The following is a 13969-nucleotide window of genomic DNA, read 5'->3' on the forward strand; positions in this document are numbered from 1 at the left end:
CAAACTAATGGTTTATTTCTCTTTTTCACTGAGAGGGTTTGGAAGTAGGCAACCCAGGGATGATGTGGACACATCTATGGTGTCATCAGAAGCCCAGGGTCTTTTTTTTTTTGGCCACACTGCACGGCATGCAGGATCCTAGTTCCCTGACCAGGGATCGAACCTGTGCCCCCCCCCGCAGTGGAAGCTCAGAGTCCTAACCACTGGACCATCAGGGAATTCCCAGCCCCAGGTCTTTTATCTTGCTTCTCTGCTATCCTCAGCACATGGCTACAATTCTCAAAGTCATCTCCAGGTCCCAAGTAGCTACTGGAGTTCCAACTATCACATCTGCATTCCAGGCAGAATGCAGGATGAAGCAGAGAGGACAGAACTAACCTTCACCAATATTGTTTCTATTTCAAGGAGCATTTTTAGAAATCCCTTCCAAGACCTTCTCCTTATATCTCATACCCTAAAATTAAGTCACACAGCCACACCATATGTGCAAGGGAGGCTGGAAATATTGCCTTTTAGCTGGGCTCATCGCCATCTAAAGTAAAACTGGGTTTCTGGTATTGAGGAGGGGAGAATGGATAGTGGTTGGTGGGCCATTAGTGGCTGAGGTGTTAGAGCAGGATGATGGAAGAGGGAAATCTTCCCTATGGGGAGGAGCTGGAGTCACACATTGCCCCCCTGCCTCCTGCAGCCTCCTTGAATGTTTGGGCACCACGGAGTTTTCCACCTAAGTTGCTTCTGAACAAAGGTTTGACTTCACCCCCTGTGAGGCAGTGGGCTGATGCACAGGGAAAGCTCTGGTCTCTAACTCCACCCTCCCCATGTGGCCAGCAGGCAGCTGGAATTTTGCTAAAACTCCTAATATGCAGCCCTGAGCTTGTCACTTCCCTGCTCAACCACCTTCCATGGCTCCTGTTTGCCCCAGTTTAAGGGCAATCCCCCAGTTAAGGGATTGGTGTTGAAGGCCTCAGTTACCTCTTCCACAGCTCTGCTTCCACGCTTGCTTCATGCCCTGCACCCAAGCCTTTGTGCAGGCAGCTCCCACTGCCCAGAGCACCCATCGCCTTGTCTCTGCCTGGGGGAATCCCACCCATTCTCAGCACTCTTCTAGGGCCACCACTGGCCCTTATGGTGCCTTTGCATGGATTAGAAAAGGGTGCCCTTTATCCAGGTGGATGCAGCTTCATGCCAGGGCTTGAGGAGTGGCCCACAGGTGGGATTCCACCCACACTTACCTCTTGCATAGTGAACACCTTGCACAGCTGTACAGGAAGATGTCACTTCCAAGGACCGCTCGAGCTCCACCACTGGGGGAGGCCCTTCCTTTGCCCTCTTCTGTCTTCAGACCCCATGCCCTGATTTGGGGCTGGCTGTTTCCAGCTTTGCGTCCTCTGACCTGCTCAGTGCCCATTCCCTCAGATCCATGACACCAACAGCCATCGGGGGAACTGAATTTGTGCCACAGGCCATACCTCTTTCTTCCCACTTTGGGGACCAGCCACACTCCCTTAGTCCTCAGCACACCCAGCAGCAGAATGGAAACCGCTGCTGGGCTGGAAGAGGGGCCACTTGGACAGTCTCTTAGAAGCGACCCAGACACCGGTCGGTTGGAGTCAGCTGCTCAGAGCAACCCAAATCTGAGTCTCAGAGACCCCAGGCCAGGCAGGGAGCTCACCCTCTCCTGGGGGTCTGCAGCCCCACCCTGCATCCCCTCCCAGACCCAACATGGCCCATTGTGTTCGTTGTGGTGGCCCTGAACCCACCACCCAGGAATGCACGTGAGAAGACCTTCCATTTCATACCTTTTATTTTATCTGCATCTTCTCTGCCTCCTCCCTCCCCCACCGGCCCATGAGAGGGGATGGAAGCCCCAGTTGGAAGGGAAGGGACTACTCTCTCCTCCCTGGGGGAGGGCTGGTGTCCCCTGGGCCAGGCCCCAGGGACGGGGGAAGCAGGGCCCTCCATGGCAGAGCAAGGGCATCGTCCAAGAGCCTGTGGCCGGGGCCGAGGCCCCTCGGATGCCCGGTAGCCCTGAGCCCCGTGGGTCATCAGGAAGGTAAAGAGCAGAGAAGTCAGGGGCGATGAGAGGACACAGCCTGGAAGGCGTGTGCACGGCTGACAGAGGCGGACGTGGACTTCTGGGGCCAGGAGCAGAGATCAGGGAATATGGAATTGAGATGGGGCCCTGGGAAGGAACCCCGGGTTACAGGGGTGACTGGATGTGCAGGGGAGGGTGGACCAGGGAAAACAGGGGGGGTGGGGGGTGGGACAGGGCTGTGCTCCAAGAACCAGGCTCCTGGTAGAGGGGCCGCGCCACAGGGTCTGATCAGGGACTGGCCCTGAGCAGAGGCCAGAGGGCAGGCAGGGACGGACCTGTCAGGGAAGGAGGACGGGGACTTTGGGAGGGTAGTGGGGCCGAGGCCGTGGTGCTGCCATAGCCGGCTCTTCAGGTTCATGGATGCCAGCCCAGCTGGGTGGCCCCAAACCACTGATTTGTGCTTCTGGGTTGCTCGAGGGCCCCCGACGTGGCTTCAGCCATGCAGGGAAGAGTCCATAGGCAGCCCTCTGCTGCATGCAACAGCTGTCCCCGGGACTCCTCCCCCAGCCCAGGCTTTCTGGAAACTTCCTTCCCTGCGCAGCCTGAGAGGCCCCCAAGCTAGATCGTCCGCCATCGCAGGGGGTGGGACGTGGTGGTGGTGGTGGAGGGGAGCCATGCTGGGACGGTTCGTAGACCCAACCGCGGTGGTGTCCCTCCGCCCCCCAAATGACCGCGGGTCCCTGCATGTTAGCCTGTCTAAGGGCTCCAACCCCACCCCATCCCTTGTGTGCTGGTCTGTCTTCCCTCCTGTTTTGGATAACAATTACTCAGGCGTGGAAGCCCCGTGGTGGGATGGTGGGGAGAGGGCCAGTCTGGGGGCTGCGGGGGTCTCAGAGCGCACCCTGCCCGTCCCCCTGGCAGCCGCTGTCACCGTGGACGATGAGCACCGGGAAGTAAAGGGCGTCCTCATAGCACGGTGGGCTTTCCAGGGGCTCCGTGTCCTCCCCACGGCGCCCCAGCGGCCCCCCGCTTAGGCTTCGGAAGACCCCCGGTGTGGCGCGGCCCCCGGCTCCCAGCGAGAGGCGGCTGCGGCTAAAAGGCAGGCGGGGCCCGCTGGGCCGGGCGGGGGGCAGCGAGTTGCTGCTGACGGAGCGGCGGCAGCGCTGACAGCCACGGAGGTAGGCGCCCGAGCTGGCGCCCATGACCACGGCCTCTGAGTAGCTGGGCACCAGCTGCCGGTTGGAGCAGATGTGCCACTCGAGCTCGGTGAAGTCCACCGTGGCCACACGGGAGAGCGGGGGCCCGCTGGGCCCGGCCCCGGGGGCAGGCGAGCTGGCGCCGAAGAGCTTCTCCACCTGGTAGTGCACGTGGGCCGTGCCGTAGGCCGCCACGACGCGCAGCGGCCAGGACAGCGTGGCCGCCGACACCAGCCAGAAGACCCAGGCGCGCGCGTACCACGGCGGGCTGCGAGGGTCGGCGAAGACCATGAGGGACTCGCGGAAGTCCACGTCCTTCAGGTGCATGCCCTCCCGGGCCTCCAGGTAGTCATCCAGGCCCTCGTTGGCGCTGAAGAAGCGGGCCCGCTGGGTGAGGTACGAGGCCTCGGCCTCGGCGCTGCCGAAGCTGAAGCACTTGGTGAAGCGCAGCCGCGTGGCCGCGTGGTCGGCCAGGCCCACGAGCTCCTTGGAGACGTCGCGGACGCCGTGGGCCGAGTAGTCGAACTCGCCCCGAGCCGAGCGGCTGTCGGCCCTCTCGTGGTAGACCTGCGTGGTGGTGTAGGCGTCGCCGTTGCGGTAGCGGGTGATCTGGCGGGTGCGCCGCACGTAGTGGTAGCTGGTGGCCTTCCACCAGACGCAGGGCGGCGCCTGCTGCAGCCGGCGGATCAGGGCGAGCACGGTGTTGGCGTCGGTGCGCGGCGCCTGGCAGGAGCGCACGTGACAGTGCCAGCACTCGGCCAGGTAGAGGAGGTAGAGGAGGGAGACAAAGGCCAGTGGGATGTACAGGTAGCCATCCGAGCAGGGGCTGGCTGGGTAGGTGGGCGGCGGGCCCCCAGCCCCCTGGGCCAGGGTCGCCTCGGGCCCCAGGACCAGCCGCGGCACCGTGGCCAGGCGACACCAGGCCACCACGGCGCCGCAGGCGTGGATGAGCAGCGTGAGGAGCAGGCACTTCCAGTGCGACTCGCGGCACAGGGAGCTTCCCAGGGACTGTTTCAGGGGCCGCTGCTGCGGAGTGGGCAGAGAGAGGAGAGGCGTGGGTCAGCCTGCGGCCGTCCGCCGTGCCTGCTGCTCTGCTGAAGCCCCTTGAAGGAGGTGGTGCTGTGCCCCCACTTTACAGAGGAGGAAACTGAGGCTCTGAGGGACGGGGCAACTTGCTCCAGGCCTCACCCTTCTAGCCAACTGACAGTCGAGCTGCAGGACTCAAACCCAGGCCTCTCTGCCCCAAGCCTATCCTCCACTGTGCCCTGTCATCTCTCGGTCAGGGGCATGTAGGACAAAATAGACCCATCTCTGCCAAAAGAGGAGAGGACCCCCCTCTCCCCCCACGACTGGCCACTGAGAAAACTGAGCTCTGGTCCTGACTTTGCTCCCGATTTGCTGTGTGATTGGGGCCATATCCCTGCCCTCTCTGGGCACTGATTCCTGGACCTGATGGTGTGGGAAGCCAGGGTGGCAGGGGTCCTAGGGGTGAAGAGCATGGGCTTAGGAGCCCAGGATTGGGTGCTGGCTCCACCACTCACTGTATGACTTGGGCAGTTCCCTCATCCTCTTTGGACCTCAACTTCCTCCTCTGTAAACTGGGGTTGTTGTGAGGATTCAACGAGATCATAATGTGTGAAGATCTTAGCACAGGGTCTGGCCATGGGAATAAATATTATTACCGTCACCCTGCAACTCCCTCTAGTCCCTTGGTCTCGCTAGGGACAGCAGGAGACTTGGGCGAGGCTTTTAAGTAAACGAGAAAGAGGAAGAGAGGGAGAGGTGTGAGTCTGGGCGGTGGGGTGGGGAGCAGATGCAGTGCCGTCCTCCACTCCCCATCTGTGCTGAGGGGGGGCAGGACACAGCTGCCGGGCAGCAGGGACCACTCCCTGGCCGGGCTGCCAGCCTGGCTCCCACCTCACCCCCAGGTGCCTAAGGAGAGAGAAGGCGGAAGAGAGAAGGGGCGAAAAGGGGGAGAAGGAAGACGTGGTCTGGAGGAAGCAGCGGGGGGGGGGTGGTTAACGGGCCACCTTTTCCCCCACAGTCCCACCAGGCCGTGAGAAACCCAGGAGGAGAGGAACTGTCCCCATCCCAGCCCGGAGCAGCCGCCTACCAGAGGCATACCACTACCCTGACCTGCGGGGCCAGTGGGATGCACGTACCTTCATCCGCGACCCCCACCCCACCCCACCCCAAGTTCACGGAAGAACCCACCCACCGGGAATGTGACCGCTGCCTGTCTATCCAGCACGCAGCAGACCCTCACCAGAGCCCAGGGCGCAACCCCCCTCCTCCACTGTAACTTGGTGCACAGGTGCACACGCACCCCCTCCCCCAACCCACCCACACAGGACACACAGATGCACATAAATGTTACACATTCGTTGAAGTGCAGGGACATGGCAGCCCCTTACCTACCACGGTGCACATCCCCCCACCCCTACTGCGACCTGACACCCACACCCTACAGACTCTACCGGGAGAGACCCACACACCGCAGGATGATACACTCACATGCACTCACACGTGAGCACTTCACCCAAGCCAAGGGACCCACCAGACCCTCACCTGACTATAGGGCATGTATATCCCATTCAAGGTGTGCAGAGCACGCACTGACATTCACACACCCACAAGCACCCTCCGTCCACCGAAACACACACAGAGATCTACTCACCACCTACCACCCCCAACACCCCACACTGGGCCCTACAGCCCTGCAGACCCTCTTCCTGGCTAGGACTGAGGAGGGGCCATTCTGAGGGTCCCAACCAGCAGGATGGGCCCTGGGGCCTCACCTCAGGGAGAGGGAGAAGGGGTACCACAGGCCACCTCCCTCCCTCTTTCCCCTCTTCCCTCCGCTCCCCGCCCCCCATGTCCCCGCTACCGCTGCTGCATTGCAGGCGCCGCCCGGGCACCTCGTGAGTGCCTGGGGGCCTGACCCCGGGGCTCTGGGGGTGAGGGGCAGCGCTGCAGAATGGGGCCGCGCAGGGGCCAGGTGCTGACGTCACAGGAAGGCGAGGCGGGATGAGGGGGCGTCGGGGGCGGGAGTTGCCCCCCATCCCTTCCCAGACAACCCCACCCCTACCCCCACGTGGGCTCCTAGGCCCCAGGACCTCTTGCAGGACTCAAGCTACCCCAGTGACGTCATTGGCCACAGGGTCTCCGGACTTCCCTCCTCAGCCCCCGCCTTGGTGGTCGCCCCTTCCCTCGTCCCCCTCTTCCCGCTCCAGCCCCGGCCCCCACCACACAGAGCCGGTACCTCCTCCCGCAGCGGCTCGCCGTCCGGGATGAGCGCGGGCACCTCCCCGCCGTCGCCGCCACCGCCGCCCTCGGGCATGGTGTCCTGGCTGCTTGGGCGGCCCCCGCCCGGGCCCGGGGCATGATAGGGGGGAGCGCGGAGGGCTGCGGCGCTGCCCCGGATGGCGTCCGCTCGGCTCAGCGGCCGCGGAGGGAGTGCGCGGAGCTAGAGCCTGAGCGCGGCGGAGGCGTTGGCAGCCGCGGTGCCCGGCGCCCCGCCCTCCGCTGACCCCGCCCCCGCGGCACCCTCGGCGCCGCCGGCAGCGCCTGGCACCTCGGGCGCTGCTCCCGCCCCTGAGAAGCCCAGGCTGGGTGAACGGACGCCTGGGTTCCCTTTCTGCCGCGATCGAGCTTGCGACCTTGGACGAGTCCTTGCTCTCTGGGGCCTGAGCCTCCCCTGCTGTAAAATGAATCTCGAAGGGGGTGGGTACCCGCGGGGTCCTATCTCTGAGTAGGCCCAGGCCTGAGCCCACCCAGACCCCACCCCTGAAGCCTCGCTTGCGGTGGTGGAGGGGGCAGTTACAGCCCTGAAAGCTGTGGTGAGCCTCGTTAGCTGGACAGAGGCGCTGGGCTCCACTTAGAGCAGGCAAGCAGGAGGCCAGGACACCCGGGGCCCTAGGCTTTGTGATCTTGAGTCAGCACCCTTCACCCCCAACCTCAGTTTTCCCACCGGAGAAATGGGGATGGAAAGGTGCTGGATTCAATGCACATTCATCATGCTGTACAGGCGAGTGGGATTTGTCCTGCATGAGAGGACCACCTCCCAGGTACTGGTGGCCCCAGTGCTGCTCTCTGACCCTCAGGGGCCTCAGACCTTCACATCTGCCCCTGGGCCAGGGCCTAGCCCCCAAGGTAGACAATCAGTGGGCGGGACATAGGGAGCAGCAATGCTAGGTGGGGTTTGCTTTGTGATTTTTTTTTTCCCCAAAGAGCAACTCAAAGACCATTCTGTTCAACACCCCTACCCATTTAAAGATGAAGTAACCGAAACGGTAGAGAGAAAAAAGGACTGAACCAGAGTTTCATCCATTAAAAAAAAAATTATTAGGCACAGATGTTTATTAGGTGTCTTCTATATACAAGTACTGTGAAGCATTCACAAGCATCGTGAAGACAAGTGTAGAAGTGGAGAATGACACAGGCCCTGTCCTCATGGAATTTACATCCAGGGCAAACTACTGCACCCAGAGGGAGCCTAGAGCCTGGCCTCCGGCCTCCATCCCAAGCCAGGACTCTTCCCTCTGTCTCTCTGAGAGGCACAAGTTGAACTGACTCTTAAAGGATAATTAGGTTTTGGACAAGTGGATATGAGGGGGAAGGGCATCCCAGGTGGAGGGGACTTCTGGGCAAAGGCACTGCAATTGGACCATGTGGATTGAGTTCGGAGAGGTCACCTGGTGTAACTGGACACTGGGTAGCTAACTAGAGGCAGGTCGAAGAGGACCTGATCTTGCTCTGTAGAAAGTGGTGGCTGGGGCTTCCCTGGTGGCACAGTGGTTGAGAATCTGCCTGCCAATGCAGGGGACACGGGTTCGAGCCCTGCTCTGGGAAGATCCCACATGCGGCGGAGCAGCTAGGCCCATGAGCCACAACTACTGAGCCTGTGCGTCTGGAGCCTGTGCTCCACAACAAGAGAGGCCGCGACAGTGAGAGGGCCACGCACCGCGATGAAGAGTGGCCCCCACTCGCCGCCACTAGAGAAAGCCCTCGCACAGAAACGAAGACCCAACACAGCCAAAAATAAATAAAATAAATAAATTAAAAAAAAAAAAAAAGAAAGTGGTGGCTGGAGGTCTGTGTGAAGGGAGGCCCAGAAGACTGTCTCCGGGAAAGGTGGGAATGAGAGAAAGGTGGAGAGAAAAGAGCCCCTGAGGTCATGAGTGAGGCTTGGGGGTCTCACTTCGAGATGACTGCAGGGCTGGCAATGACTCAGGAGTTGCAACCATGCTTCAGGAGGCGAATCGGCACACCTCCACCCACAAATCATCTGGACCACGGGAGAGTCGACGGGACAAGCCTGGTGCAGGATCCTATCCCAACTATTACCACCCAATTTATTACCACCCAATTTCTGGGACTTCAGACCCGGACCTCGGTTTTTCAATACATGTAATGTGTCTGTGTGTGTGTGTGTGTGTGTGTATCGAGAGCCCAGGTGTGTGTGTGTGTGTGTGTGTATCGAGAGCCCAGGTGTGTGTGTGTGTGTGTGTGTATCGAGAGCCCAGGTGTGTGTGTGTGTGTGTGTATCGAGAGCCCAGGTGTGTGTGTGTGTGTGTGTGTGTGTGTGTGTGTGTGTGTATCGAGAGCCCAGGCCCTCGGAGTCTGCAGGATGGCGGCAGTGGCGGTAGGGAATTTCAGCACCAGACGGCGGACAGCACCCGCGCGGAAAGGAGTGGTGGGATACGGGAGGTGGAGTCAACATCCCGGAGCTCGCTGGGCCGCGCAGTCACTGCTCGGCCCGGCCTCCTACCAGCACCCCACCCCACCCCACCCCCGCCCCGGCTGCCCGGGCTCCGCGCCAGTACTGGGGGAAGTATGGAGGACGGGGAAGGAAAGCTAGCATTGAGAAGGAGGGGAAAGAGCCCCGAGGGACGGGGCTTGGTCACAGCCCCACCGTCCCACTCCCTCTTGGAGCACGTCCCGCGAGCGACACTTCATTCCCGGACTCCAGCCGCCGCCAGCCTCCGCCGGGTCTTCTCCTGCTGTAGTCGTGGCAGGTAGAGCGTCAAGTGCTCCACTGCGCAGGCGCGGAAATACTTCTCAATCTCCTCCTACTTTCACCCTTCTATTGGCTGCTCCGCCGCGAACTAACAACCTCACTATCCAATCCGAGAGAGCCTCAAGTTGCTCCGCCTATTCCCCCTCCCGGAAGTTGGTTACTGCCGAATCCGTTTCGGCGAGGGCACGCCGGTAACCAATTGGGAGAGGGGATGGGCAAGCCGGCGCCGCCGAGGAGCCAATGGCAGGCGGCAGAGGATGACGCTGCGGACATGCTCTTGTCGTCGGACAGGATGGGGACGTGTCTGGCTGCTCGGTAACCTCGGTCGGTGCCCAGGAAGCGAAGCAGCTGCCTCACTAGTATTCGTACCACGAGGCGACGCAGCGGGCCCTCGGAAAGAGCGAGCGTCTGGGCCATGGCTTATCACTCGGGCTACGGAGCCCACGGTGCGTGGGGCGCGGGGTGGGCGGGGGCGCGGGCCGACCGGCCCGAGGAGTGTCGGCTGCGCGGCCCGCTCACCCTGAGGGAGAGGGGCGGCCGTGACCGCTGCCCAGGGCGGCGGATGTCATTCGGATTCCTGCCCCGTGAGACTCTGCAACGCGTCCCGGACTTCGCCCTCTCGGCCCAAACCTGAGATCAGATCGGGCGGTGACAGCACTGCTGGGATCCCCGTGCCCGACTCGGTCATGAATGGGGTTTGCCTCCCAAACTTCCTTTCCCTGTCATGACCCTGGTAGGGTTTCTCACCACTTCCCAGGGCCTCCGCGTACCCAGCCGTCGCCTTTCCCACCCTTGTTCATGCGGGGATGCCCTGCCAATTGTCTTCACCTAGCAAATTCAGTCTCCAAGGCTCAGTTCAGAGATCAGTACCCTTGAGGAGGCCCCCAGGAACCCTCAGACGGGTACCCACTTCCAGGGGCTGCCTCAGCTCTTTCTTTGCCCACATTTAGCACCTCTCCAAAAGGATCCCTCATCAAAGTTCTGTCTGGGTCAGCTACTCCTCATCCAGCTGGTTTCCCTCACTGATTGCTTGGTGCTCCCAGGACCCATACAGGGCTGCCCAGCCTGGGGAAGGGGCAGTGGTTTGGGCTCATGCTTGGTATTTCTGGCACCTACAAACCCACAGGCTCCAAGCACAGGGCCCGGGCAGCTCCAGATCCCCCTCCCCTCTTCGATGACACAAGCGGTGGTTACTCCAGCCAGCCGGGGGGATACCCAGCCCCAGGAGCCGACGTGGCCTTCAATGTCAACCACTTGATTGGGGACCCAATGGCCAACATGGCTATGACCTATGGCAGCTCCATCGCATCCCATGGGAAGGACATGGTGCACAAGGAGGTGTGGCCCACCCCCAGGGCAAGGGTGGCAGGATTTCTGGCCAGGGCTGGGGCATCACGGGATCCCACCTAATCCTCACAGTAGCCCTCAGGGAAGGAGCACATAGAAGCGCACCCCGAGGTTTGAGGGTGCAGCTTGCCCACAGCCTCCTCTCTCCCCTCCCAGCTGCACCGTTTTGTGTCTGTGAACAAACTCAAGTATTTTTTCGCTGTGGACACAGCCTATGTGGCCAAGAAGCTAGGGCTACTGGTCTTCCCCTACACACACCAGGTGAGCTGCCTACCAGGTGAGCTGGTGGTGGACCCCCTTGCCTCCCTCATCCTGCCCCAGAGTCTGGCCCCCAGGTCTCAACCCCCTTCTTTCCTCTCTTGTCTTTTCCTCCTAACCTGGCTGCTGCTGCCACCACCAGAACTGGGAAGTGCAGTACAGTCGTGATGTGCCTTTGCCCCCGCGGCAAGACCTCAACGCCCCCGACCTCTATATCCCCAGTGAGTCTTTGACCTGGGCTAGGGGTTATGGGGGGACTTGTGCCTTGAGGCGCCAACGAGAAGAGAGATGCTCATGTGTTGGTTGAGCATCTGCTCTTGGTGCTTTTGTGTCTGGCTTTTTGTGGTGTCCCTAGACGCCAGGTAGACCAGGTAGACAGAGTGGGGTGACCAGTAAGCAGCTTCCTGGGTGTACTCTCAGGGTACTCCCTTTTGAGACCTTCCTGCCACTTGACTTAGACCATGTCCCTCCCCAGCCTGGAGCCTTGGGTTTAGACCTGGCCCTGCAACTTCCAGCTATGGGACCTCAGGTGGCTACTTTCATGCTCCTGAAAAACTGGAATAACAACAGTTCCTACCACAGAGGACTGTTGTGGAAATTCAGCGAAGGGCTGTGTGTGCTCAGCCAGCACGTGGCACACAGGAAGCACGCAGTAACATTAGCTGTTATCACTGTTATTACTTGTCCTCCAAGGCCTGCTCCAGTATCCCCTTCTTTGAGGAGGTGGTCACTCCCTTCTGGGTTCCCACAACTGCCTGTCTACATGGCATGGGTCAGGCCGCCCACACTGTGCAGTGGCTGGCAGACTCTGCACCTGACTTCTCTCTGTCCTGGGGCCTGCACAAGGCGAGGCCCCTGGTGGACACGCTGGAGCAGGGGTGAGTATGCCCGGGCCAGCCCTCAGAGGGGCTACCAGGAGGGCAGCCAAACAGCCCAGTTGCCCTGGGAGAGACACAGGTTCTTCTTCCCTCCTTCATTTTGTTGCCCTCTCATAGTCACTGTGTAAGGCAGGAACTGCCATCCCTGTTTTACGCGTTGAAGCCAAGGCTCAGAGAGATTTGAGTATCTTTGAGGATACACAGCTTATAGGTGGTAGAGTTGGTTTGCTGTCTCCAGACACTGTGCCCTCTTGTGGGCACGTCAGTTCTGGTGCTTGAAGGGGGCAGAGGACAGGACTGAGGAGTTGAAATTGCTGTGAAAACCCAGCTGCCATCTGAGCTTTTGTGAGAATAGCAGAGGTAACTCTGGCCTGTGATGTAGTTTCTGAGACACAGCAGGAAACTTTGGTGAGTTTCCTAGTACAGGGACGGGGAAGGAGGTGGCTTGGTGGTCCTGAGAGAAGGGTCAGGTAGCATTTACACAGTGGGAGAGGGCTGAGCAGGAAAAGGCGTCCCAGGCAGGGCACTGGGGAGCTGAGTGTGGAGGTCGAGCATGTTGGGATATGCAGGGAAGGAAGTACAGGGGTGTCAGTGGCTCTGAATACCTAGTGGGGTGGCTCTGGTTGAGGAAACCAGGCTGATGACATCTCTCTGGCTCTTGGCAGCAATGGCCTTCATCACCTACGTGCTGCTGGCTGGGATGGCACTGGGCATTCAGAAAAGGTCAGTGCCAACCCCTTCCCCATTCCCACCACTTCTCCACTCCTGACTCCTCTCCTCACCTCCCTAGGGGATTTGTGCCAGCTCTCAAGTCCACCCGTGCCCCCAGTCTTGCACCTGCCACGGGATGGCTGGTTTGGGGCTCCCCTCATCCCACCCCCACACGGCCACAGGTTCTCCCCAGAGGTGCTGGGCCTGTGTGCAAGCACGGCGCTGGTGTGGGTTGTGATGGAGGTGCTAGCTCTGCTCCTGGGCGTCTACCTGGCCACCGTGCGCAGCGACCTGAGCACCTTCCACCTGCTGGCCTACAGCGGCTACAAATACGTGGGGTGAGCACCTGTGGGCCGAGCGGGAGGCTCGCCTGGGTCGGGGGTGCCTACCACTCTGGGTTCCCGGCCTGCATAGCTATAGCCTCGAACTGTGACCCTGGACCCCCTCTAGCTCTTCTCTGCTAGAGGGAGCACCTGTTTTCAGCAGCCTCCTCAGGAACTGCGTAGTGTTGCTCAGGAGGTCAGGAATGTGTTGAGAGTCACCCTGGGAGCACAGGGGAGAGGGGTGAGCTGGGGTAGTGAAGGGGGTCTCAGATCCAGGTCCTAGGGCTGAGTCCTGGCCCTCCCAATTCATTTTGAGTCTAGGTCCCTGGGGGGGACAGGTTGGGGGTAAAGGGCCCCGGTGATGGTAGGCGGGGTCTAGGCTGGGCTCTGGGGCAGTCTCAGGCCTGGACCCTTGGGAGGTCTCCAGCCTTCTCTTCCTCCCTCCCGCACCCCCGCCCGCTGCAGGATGATCCTCAGTGTTCTCACGGGCCTGCTGTTCGGCAGCGATGGCTACTACGTGGCGCTGGCCTGGACTTCATCCGCGCTCATGTACTTCATCGTGAGTCTGGGGCTGGCTCCTCTTCTCCTGGGGTCGGAGCTGGGGACAAGCTTCCCCTTCCCGGCCCAGCTTCAGCTCTCCTTTATTCCAGGTGCGCTCTTTGCGAACAGCAGCCCTGGGCCCCGACAGCATGGGGGTCCCGGCTCCCCGGCAACATCTCCAGCTCTACCTGACTCTGGGAGCTGCAGCCTTTCAGCCCCTCGTGATATACTGGCTGACCTTCCACCTGGTCCGGTGACCCCCGGTCCCCACTGACACTGATTTTTCCATACATTGAAGATTTGGTTTCCTTGATTTCGTTTGAGCCTTGTTTCTGGGGCTTATGGGGGGATTTGCCAACACTTCTGGGCCTTTGCATTGCCCAGGGGACCAGGCTTGGGCTTTCGCGAAGGAGGGGGATCCAGGGAGGGCTCCCTGGAGTTGGTGGCCTTGATACTGCCTCAGAAGGCAGATGGAAGTGTTTCAGCAGAAATAGTTGTTTATCTGTGGCTGAGAAAGTGAGAATGGAAGTGGGCAGCTGCTAAGGAGACCTCAAAGGCCTCTGATCCATCTGAGGAGGTCCCTAGCGGGGTCTGTAGGCTAGTGGCATGAGGCCAGCTGTGCTAAGGATTTAGCTCAGGACTGCCCCCTATGCAGTCCCTTT

At 60.6% G+C, this 13969-nt stretch overlaps 2 protein-coding genes across 3 annotated transcripts; one reads left to right on the forward strand and one right to left on the reverse strand.

Moving 5' to 3' along the window:
* Positions 1–1810: 1810 nt before the first annotated feature.
* Positions 1811–6685, reverse strand: TMEM151A (transmembrane protein 151A). The gene is made up of 2 exons (XM_028163596.2): positions 6494–6685; positions 1811–4257 (listed from the first exon to the last, which is right to left on the reverse strand). Exons 1-2 carry the CDS (start codon positions 6569–6571, stop codon positions 2926–2928), a joined length of 1410 nt encoding a protein of 469 aa, XP_028019397.2. The 5' UTR covers positions 6572–6685; the 3' UTR covers positions 1811–2925.
* A 2717-nt stretch (positions 6686–9402) lies between these two features.
* On the forward strand, positions 9403–13620 carry YIF1A (Yip1 interacting factor homolog A, membrane trafficking protein). Of its 2 annotated transcripts, none has more exons than XM_028163725.2 (8): positions 9403–9696; positions 10377–10588; positions 10754–10858; positions 10998–11076; positions 12399–12456; positions 12627–12782; positions 13233–13326; positions 13396–13620. In XM_028163725.2, the coding sequence occupies exons 1-8, from the start codon at positions 9666–9668 to the stop codon at positions 13579–13581; spliced, it is 921 nt and encodes a 306-aa protein (XP_028019526.1). In that variant the 5' UTR covers positions 9403–9665; the 3' UTR covers positions 13582–13620. The 2 variants fall into 2 exon arrangements, with proteins under 2 accessions (XP_028019526.1, XP_007171052.2); XM_007170990.2 differs by having other exon boundaries at positions 9463–9696; positions 13418–13620.
* The last annotated feature ends 349 nt before the right edge of the window (positions 13621–13969 follow it).

This window comes from Balaenoptera acutorostrata, chromosome 9, assembly GCF_949987535.1.
Source record: "Balaenoptera acutorostrata chromosome 9, mBalAcu1.1, whole genome shotgun sequence".
Lineage (NCBI taxonomy): Eukaryota > Metazoa > Chordata > Mammalia > Artiodactyla > Balaenopteridae > Balaenoptera > Balaenoptera acutorostrata.

What these genes read in the sequence shown, in the direction of transcription:
- YIF1A (XM_028163725.2), top strand. Translation starts at nt 9,666, where the DNA reads ATGGCTTATCACTCGGGCTACGGAGCCCACG. An exon ending in CTCGGGCTACGGAGCCCACG is followed by an intron (nt 9,697 to 10,376) that starts GTGCGTGGGGCG and finishes ACAAACCCACAG; the next exon opens with GCTCCAAGCACAGGGCCCGG. An exon ending in CCCCGACCTCTATATCCCCA is followed by an intron (nt 11,077 to 12,398) that starts GTGAGTCTTTGA and finishes GGCTCTTGGCAG; the next exon opens with CAATGGCCTTCATCACCTAC.
- TMEM151A (XM_028163596.2), bottom strand. Translation starts at nt 6,571, where the DNA reads ATGCCCGAGGGCGGCGGTGGCGGCGACGGCGGGGAGGTGCCCGCGCTC. An exon ending in GCGAGCCGCTGCGGGAGGAG is followed by an intron (nt 4,258 to 6,493) that starts GTACCGGCTCTG and finishes CCCACTCCGCAG; the next exon opens with CAGCGGCCCCTGAAACAGTC.